Genomic DNA, 9,403 nt, shown 5'->3' on the forward strand with positions numbered 1-9,403 from the left:
TGAACCAACAGGTGGTAGTAGGGAGGGGAGGGGGAATCCATCAACATGAATGAAGCCTATATATATTATAATATCCAAGCCTCTTATCAAATCACATAGATAATCTCTAGCCTATACAACCCCCCCCCGTGTTCCCAATCATGTTCTCTGACAATACAAACAGGAGGAGGAGTTGGGGGGGGCACGTTCATTATTAACACAACACAAAAGCACAGGGCCTTTGATATTCCAGTATAGGCTGATGTCGACTGCCTCTTCAGCTAGGGGGGGGGGGGGGGGGGGCGGGGGTCATAATGGGGGGGATCACATTGGCTGTGTCGAGTCGAGTGAAGCTTGCTTGGTTGCATTAACAGGCCGTCTCTCTCTCCCTCTTTCTGTTCTCCTTACCAAACCATAAGGGGATGGGGGGGGGGGATTATGCATATGAAGACATCTTCCTCTGTTCTCCTCCCAGCTCTCAAGGCTTCTCGAGTGGGGGGAGGGGGGGGGGGCGGGAGTACAAAGATGAAAATGCTGTGAGAGTGTCGTGATGTTGTGATACTACATCACAATGGAATATGTGTGTTATTTGGGATTACGCTGTCAGTTACTACGGTAGACAGGAGACGCAGGTCTATTATCTGACTGTCTCTCTGCGACACGCGGCTCTGAAGTCTTCGATTGGTTTCTGTTCCGATGTCTGTGTCCTTATTCCTAAACGGTATCGGTTCTTCTGTCTGGGTTCATCGACGACCCCATCCTCACACATGGAAGCTCATTTCTAGACTGTTTTAAGGGGTGGCAGGTAGGTTAGAGGTCAGAGGTTAGAGAGGCAGGTAGCCTAGAGGTTAGAGAGAGGCCGGCCAGCCATCGGAAGGTCGCTGGTTCGATCCCCGCCTCAGGAGGGAGCTGCATGTGAGCTGGTGTGACTGTAGGGTTGCTGGCATCATATCTAAGGATCCTACCACTGCCGTTGTGCCCTTGAGCAAGGCACTTAACCCCTAATTGCTCCAGGGGCGCTGACTATGGCTGACCCTGTGCCTAGAGCAAAAAAAAATATACAAATTCTTGTGCATTGAAAAAAAATATCTAAACACTTCTCAAATGTCTCTACACTTGTGGATAATGCGCAAGGATTGGGTAGTTTATGCAGTGGTCAGATTTCCCTCAGATGTCATGTTCTGATAAAGCTGTAACACCATTCTGTCCCTTCACATCTACACCCTCAAGACCACCAGGACCAAGCTCCAGACCTGGGGTGATAGTAGGGCCTTTTCAGCCGCAGCCCCGTCCCTCTGGAACGCCCTCCCCAACCACATCAGACAGGCCAACACCCTGCCAACATTTAAACAGGCCCTCAAAACCCACCTCTTCAAGCTCGCCTTCACCAGTTAACCCTCTCCCCCCCTCCCCATGTGTCCCCAGCACTACCTTAATTAGGCCCCTATACTTTCTTTTATTTATATTTTTGGTTTCTTTTATTATAAGTCTAATGTATTATTATTACATCCACTGGAGTAGCTCAGTGTCACAGAAGGTTTGGAATTGGGCACACATCTGTGAACACCGGGACTTAAGGGTCTGAAATGGAACAGCACCTCTGCGGATACTCCCGTCTGCTGGTAAAGAGGACAGTGGCGCCCCCTGGTGGTTTATTTGCGCTACAACAATTCTGAAGGAGTCATAATATGAAACACTCTTTGCTCTTTACCAATAGTGTTTGTGCTTTGTATTGGTGTTGTCAAGGAAGCCATTATGAATCGTCCCCCCCCAACAACTGTTCCAACAGATAAGGACCACTCTCCAGAAGTTCGGCGTGGATATGCCAGACAGACTATCTGACTCCACCAGCACAACTACACCGCACGGTGCAGACCACTGTCCTCTTCGATACGAACACCCTCAAATAAAAGCCGACAGTCTGTTCTTTAACCTCACATTGTTTGATTCAGGGTTACTTCCCACACCTTCTGAAACATCAGATTCAAGCACCTTTCAAGACTCAATTCCCTCAAATTCAAGGACCCAACACGGCATAGTTTGAGACAGAACTAGATGAGAATTTCTATAATAGGAACTATCCCCTCACTGACAACAATTAAGCGCATTGAGTTGCATCTTGTAAGAAATGCACTATACAAATAACATTTGAATTAAAAAGAGGCTTGAATGTGTGAACACCAGATGGTCTCTTGCCTTCTCTACCACAGCACAGCAAAACAATATATTGTGGAATATCAATACAGAGACATATTTACTAGTCTCTTTTTTAGAGAGAGAGAGAGAGAGAGAGAGAGAGAGAGAGAGAGAGAGAGAGAGAGGGGAATCCAAGCACTTTCAATGACCCATGCCTATTTTCAAAAACTTTTAAGACCTTGATTTCTTTTCTCTCAAATTCACAAACTTTCAAGGATTTAAAGGACCCGTGGGAACCCTGTTGAATTCAGATGGAGCCAAAAAGAGAAAAAACACTTCACTGTCCAAATCCTTAGGCAGCAGCGTGCTGTAAGATCTTTTTATATTTATTGTTTGTTTAGTTTGTCTTAGTACAGAAATATTTATTTGTCTTCATAACATTCTTTAGGCATTTCACGTTGGCAGCATTCTTAGTTTTGTTTCTAGGTGGCATTAAAGAATGAGTACAAACGTTTAGGACTTGAAGCTACAGGCCTGCTACGCACACACACACACACACAATAAATAATAGCACTCATTCAGGGATGGCACATCAACTCAATTAAACGCCATAACCAAACAGAGTAAAAATAAATGTTTAAAAACTACAAAACCAACTGAAATGTTTCTTCTTTTTTTTTTTATGAAATAAAATACAATGACACACTCACTGAGCACTTTATTAGGTAGACCTGTCCTGCACACCTTCTCATTCATGCAATTCTTTTTTTAAAATCAGCCAATCGTGTGGCAGAAGCGTAATGCGTAAAAATCCTGCAGATTCTGGCCAAGCAGTTCCAGGTAACGTTCACACCAACCGCCATCAGAACGGATAAAAAAAGAAAACATGATCAGTGATTTTGTCCGTGGCATGATCGTTGGTGCCAGACGGGGCTGGATGGTTCGAGTATTTCAAAAAAACAAACAACTGCTGATCTCCTGGGATTCGCACGCACGACAGTCTGTCGAGTTTTACTCAGACACACTGGTCACAATGAAGAAAGAAACATCCAGTGAGTGAGCGGCAGTTCTGCGGACGGAAAACGCCTTGATGAAGAGAGAGAGAGAGAGAGAGGTCGACGACGGAGAACGTTCCAGACCGGTTCGAACTTCGAAGCTGACAGGGAAAGGCTACGGGAACTCAAGATAACCACACAGTACAACTGTGGTGAGCCCAAAAGCATCCCAGGATGCACGGCGGGCGTCGAACCTTGAGGTGGTTGAGGCTACACCAGCAGAAAGGCCACGTCGGGTTCCACTCCTGCCAGCCAAGCCTAATACAATAAAGTGCACGGTGAGTGTGTCTTTCCCGCCTTGCATCTTTGCTTAGAGTCCTGAAATATAAATGCTACAAATAATAATAACAATAACAACAACAACAGAAGAAGAAGAAGTGCCCTGGACATAACAGCTTTACCACAGACACCAACGCAACCGGGAAGTAGCCTAAACGCTTCAGATTAATAGACAACAGTTCAATAGTTTGTTCCTTTACAGCGCTTTTGAGCGGGGAAAAAACCCGCTACCCTTATATGATATGTGTCAGTTTCAGTCTTGTGTTTTATTTTTTCTCCACCTATTCTTAGTAACTAGGGTATGACCCCCATCCCCCCTTGGGATAGCAAGCAGACATAGTCGTTGTGAATGTTGTAATGGCAGCAGATATGTAACTTTTGTTATAAAAGTGTCCCCCTACTCCCTTAACATGGGCTTGTTGCATGATTTCCGTTAATATTCTACTTCCAAGATTTTACCTTGGAAAATCTATATATACAGTTAGAAAAGGAAAATCTTCCTCAGGTTAGGTTAGGTTATCCTCCAAAGGTTGATGGCGGTAAATCGACTGTGGTTGAACTTTGTTTAGAAATCTAAAAGACAATTAAACAGGCTAAAACACTTAAGAAGAGAATTAGCTTTCTGATTCTGGTGCAGTAGCTGCCCCCCCCCAATGTTAACAGGTTTCAACTGCAGATGTCTTCTCAAATTAAACAAAAAAAAACTGATATTAGCCATTATTTTCAACACTTCATCACACTGCAATTGAGCTTTTAAAAAAAATGATTTTCTTTTTTTTACAGGGGGGTACCGTATATAAATTAGAATGGTCCACAACATGTATGGAAAAAATTATTCCCCCCCCCCCTTCCCCACCTCCTCCTCCTCTCTGAGTTCACTTTCACTCGCTCTCAAATAGTGAGAAGTTAACACAACAAAATAATAAGTATAAAAATTAACATGTCCGACAAGCTATGATGATTTTTTCAAGGGTGGACTCGTCCCTTTTAAGGCAGGCACAAACACAAAAGCTCCACACACACACTTTTTTTGACAAAAGAGTCTCTGATGACACGAAACAAACACAGTCTGCTGAAGCACACGTGTGACGAGATAATAACATTATGAAAGAAAAAAACGAAAAAAATAAATAAAAACATTCAAAAAAAACGACAAACTCCATATTTGGCAGGTATGCACAGTCTGTCTGTAAACAAAACAGAATCACTTGGGCCGGGGGGGAGGAGGGTGGGGGGGGGAGGAGGGTGGGAGGAGGAGGGGGGGACGTCCCAGAGTACCCCTCTTCTTCCTCTTCCTGGGGAAGCACGAATGGTATTGGTGGTGGTGGTGGTGGTGGTGGGGGGGTCGGGGGGTGTGCCCTCTTGGTGTGTGTGTGGGGAGAGACGAGGAATTGGCTTGATTCCGTTCCCAAAAACAACAACAACAACCCCTCCTCTCTTCCTCTCTGAACCTTGACCTCCCCAGCCCCTGACCGTGTGGAACGGCCAGGGGCCGGGGTTGAAAAAACAAAATGGCGTGCGTTTTCCTCTCCCCTAACTCCTAACCCCCAGGTGAAAGGGAAGGGGGAGAAGGCCTCTTTAAGATTATTGAGACGCGGCCGACCGCCTTAGGCCACGGCAGGGCTAGGGATGGTTCTAGAAGGGCTAGGGATGGTTCTAGAAGGACAGAAGAAGGTGTCGTCTTCTTCTTCAGAGCGGAATCCGGTTGACAGTCTTTCCCCCCTCAGGGCTGTAACCCCCCCCCCCACACACACACACACACACCCCCACTCCCCCCCCCGGTTCCCCCGTGGTACAGCCCCCCCCCCCCTTCTGGGCTACCGGATCCTGGTGAAGAGGTTCAGAACCGATACGGACTCCTACGGAGAGAAGAAGAAGAAGAAGAAGAGGAAGAACAGGGGTGTAGAGGTTAGCGAAGGAAGAGGAGAGGGGAGAGTCGAGGACACTAAGAAAATGTTTGGCCGATTGAGACGCCCCCGAGACGATAGGAGGCGTCAGACGTGATCAGGTGCGTGTGTGTGTGTGTGTGTGTGTGTGTGGGGGTTACCTTGGTGGACCTCATCTTGCTGAAGACGTTCCAGAACCTCAGCGTCTCGTCTCCCGCTCCGGTCACGATGGCCTCTCCGTCAGGAGACATGGCCTGGAGAGGACAGACACAGACAGACACACACACACACACACACAGACACAGACAGACACACACTCCTCAGACCAGGGACTCGTAGTCGAATACACACACGACCCACAGAGGGACATACACACACTGACCTCAGACCAGGGGGTATTCCATCAATGTCGCTAAAGGAAAATCCAGGTTTCATTTTGAGAAGTCTCATGAGACTTGTCAAAATAAACTTAGAGACTTTGATGGGACTCAGAGACTCATCGTCTAATACACACATTACTCACAGAGGGACACACACACACACACACACACACACACACACAAGTTACCTCAGAAGACTCTTGTATAGACGAACACACAGACAGACACACTGACCTCAGAACAGTCTTGTATAGTTACACAGACAGACAGACAGACCTCTTGTATGGTCAACATGGGCAGACACACGAGACACACACACACACACGAGACACACACACACACGAGACACACACACACACACACACACACGAGACACACACACACACGAGACACACACACACACGAGACACACACACACACACGAGACACACACACACACGAGACACACACACACACGAGACACACACACACACACGAGACACACACACACACACACACACACACACGAGACACACACACACACACACACACACGAGACACACACACACACACACACGAGACACACACGAGACACACACACACACACACAGGTTTTAAAAGGGACTGACCAGGTAGAGAACTCTGTAGGAGTGTCCAGTGAGCTTGGCCACCTGGGTGAGGGAGGGGTACTTCCACACCAGGATCTGGTTCTGGGAGTAGCCGTGGGTGCTGACCTGGGGGGGGGGGCAGAGGACAGACATGGTTAAAAGGAGTTTACGTTTCTGATTAAAATGTTGGACTAAAAACAGACAAAAGGGGGGAGGGGGTTGGGAGGATCAGGGAGGGAGAGGAGATGGGGAGGGTTGGGGGTAAGGATGTTGTTAAGTCATTCGAAAAACCTATAAAAACTGTTATTAAATCGTGACGTTAGAATTATAAGGTTCTATCTCCATTTTTTGTCAAAATTGAGTTGTTTTTTTTACAAAATCTGAACCATTAGGTGTTTATTAATGCCTGTGTGGTGTTATTTTTTTTAAATGTTGAAATGTTTGAGTTAGTAATTAATAAAATACAAAGGTTCCATCCCACAAAACATAATGGAATGTAAAGACGTTGATGCTCAATATCTCTGAACGACCCTAAACGGAGATAGAACCTTATCATTCTAAGCTCACTACAATCCACAACACACACACCGTCTCGAACTATCACCAGTTAGCCCTCGAGGTGATAGAGTTCGAGACGGAGGGGGGGGCGCGTCGTGGATCGACGGTTCCTCTAGGGGACGTGTGTTGACGTTGGAGATGAGCAGGTATCTCTCCGTCGTTTGGCAGTTTGGGGGACAGACCGTAAAAAAGGTCGGAAGGACTTTGAACGTCCATTTGTCCTTTGAGGGTGAGCTGTTGGTTGGCTTGTGTCGCTAGGCTACAGTGGAGTGTTTGGTTTTCAAACTGCCACGCCCCGAATACCACAGAATCTAATCAGATAGTGGAGATAAGGACTTCATACGTATTGAAGGTTTAGTCCGTTTTGTGGCGGGCCGGTGTGGCTGGGGGCGGTGAGGCCGTGTGACATGCAACACTCCCGCGTGAACGAGAGAGAGCCGTGCGTTCCAGATGAACACGTGTGTTTTACGACGTCCTATTATGTCAGTATACAAGACGTCTAACAGTAGGCACTCACTTAAGAGCGGTTGAGGTTAGGGCCCTAACTTCGACCACTAACCTAACCTCAACCGTCTTGTATACTTGTATTTTTTTTCTCTCCTACCCTCCCTCCCCCTCTCTCTCTCTGTTTCTCTCTCTACCTCTCTCTCCCTCCCTCCCGCTCTCTCCCTCCCTCCCTCCCCTCACCAGCTCGTTGGTGTGCTTGGACCAGGCCAGGTTGCCTCTCCCTCCCTCCCTCTCCCTCCCTCTCTCTCCCTCCCTCCCGCTCTCTCCCTCCCTCCCTCCCCTCACCAGCTCGTTGGTGTGTTTGGACCAGGCCAGGTTGCTCTCCCTCCCCTCCCTCCCTCTCCCTCCCCTCCCTCCCCTTCCACTCACCAGCTCGTTGGTGTGCTTGGACCAGGCCAGGTTGCAGACCTGCGAGCCCGTGTCGGTGCACTGGAGCGGTTGGCCCGTCAGCGTGTTCCAGAAGCGGATGCAGCGGTCGGCGGTGCCGCCCCCGGAGGCCAGCAGGCCGTGCTGGTGGGGCGACCAGGCGATGGCCTTCACCGCCGCCAGGTGCTCCGTGTACTGCTGCACCGGCAGCACGCTGGAGTGGTTCCACACTAGCAGCTGGAGGGGGGGGAGAGGGAGAGGGAGGGGGGGAGAGAGAGGGAGGGAGGGGAGGGAGAGGGAGAGGGGGGGGAGAGAGGGAGAGGGAGGGGGGGAGGGAGAGAGGGGAGGGAGAGGGAGGGAGAGAGGGAGGGAGAGAGATGGAAAGAGAGAGAAACAGAGAGAGGGAGAGGGAGAGAGAGAGATGGAAAGAGAGAGAGAGAAACAGAGAGAGGGAGAGTGGGGAGAGGGAGAGAGAGAGGGAGAGAGAAACAGAGAGAGGAAGAAAAACAGAGAGAGGGAGAAAAACAGAGGGAGAAAAACAGAGAGAGGGAGGGAGGGAGGGAGAGAGAGAGAAACAGTGTCAATAAATGAACCCATTTGCCTTTTGACAGGTAGCTTGCTATCAGTAGTCGTGTTTCCATAAACCATTCTGATTGGCATTTTGATAGTGATTCACATTAGAAATGTTACGGAAACGGCTTGATTCGAATAAACTTCCTCTGATTAACGTAGACACGTAGCCTATACCGCGTCAATCCTCTGACGAAATTACATTGTACGTAGCCCACCCATCTTATTCGCTCTAAACCAGTTAATGGAAACGCACATAACAGCACACGATTCGCGTTTTCTTTTTTCGAACTTCGCTTGACATTTTATGGAAACACAGCTAGTGTTACATTCACATTAGAGGTGCTATATGAACAGAGAAGTAACAGAGGTGTAGATATGTTTATGGTGTTATAGATATGTTTATGGTGTTATGGTGATATATATATATGTTTATGGTGTTATGGTGATATAGATATGTTTATGGTGTTATGGTGATATAGATATGTTTATGGTGATGTTGACATGTTTATGGTGTTATAGATATGTTTATGGTGATATAGATATGTTTATGGTGTTATAGATATGTTTATGGTGGTGTTGATATGTTTATGGTGTTATGGTGATGTTGACATGTTTATGGTATCCATGTGTTTCTGCTGTAGGAACCTTGTTGTCGTTGCCCCCGGAGGCCAGCAGCTGGTGGTCGGTGCTCCACTTCAGGCCGCACACTTCCTGCCTGTGGCCCTGCAGGCGGCGCTCGGACTGGAGGGGCGGGGCTCTGATGTCCCTCTGCAGGATCACCCTATCACGGCTGCCCGACGACAGCTGGTCCGCGTTCCACGCTAACGCACCTGGAGAGGGAGGGGGGGGGGGGGAGAGAGGGGAGAGGGAGGGAGGGAGAGAGGGGAGAGAGAGAGAGAGAGGGGGGGAGAGAGGGAGGGAGAGGGGGAAGAGAGAGAGAGATGGGGGGAGAGAGAGGAGGGGGGAGAGAGAGAGAGGGGGGGGAGGGGAGGGGGGGAGGAGAGGGGGAAGAGAGAGAGAGAGATGGGGGGAGAGAGAGAGGGGGGGAGAAAGATGAGGAGGGGGAGAGAGAGGGGGGGGAGAAAGAGGGAGAGAGG

The 9,403-nt window shown here is 48.4% G+C and overlaps 1 protein-coding gene across 1 annotated transcript in view; it reads right to left on the reverse strand.

Annotated features, from left to right (window-relative positions):
* Positions 1-5,266: 5,266 nt before the first annotated feature.
* Positions 5,267-9,403, reverse strand: part of LOC308172210 (fizzy-related protein homolog) — a gene marked incomplete at its 3' end in the record, with an annotated part of 11,978 nt that continues 7,841 nt past the window's right edge. Inside the window, exons 8-12 of the mRNA XM_080547119.1 lie at positions 8,952-9,136; positions 7,737-7,970; positions 6,324-6,428; positions 5,497-5,589; positions 5,267-5,308 (exon numbers count right to left, since the gene is read on the reverse strand). Of these exons, the coding sequence (XP_080403245.1) occupies positions 5,267-5,308; positions 5,497-5,589; positions 6,324-6,428; positions 7,737-7,970; positions 8,952-9,136 (659 nt within the window). The remainder of the gene's footprint in view (positions 5,309-5,496; positions 5,590-6,323; positions 6,429-7,736; positions 7,971-8,951; positions 9,137-9,403) is intronic.

Source organism: Nansenia antarctica (genome assembly GCF_963989245.1).
Source record: "Nansenia antarctica genome assembly, chromosome: 16".
Lineage (NCBI taxonomy): Eukaryota > Metazoa > Chordata > Actinopteri > Argentiniformes > Microstomatidae > Nansenia > Nansenia antarctica.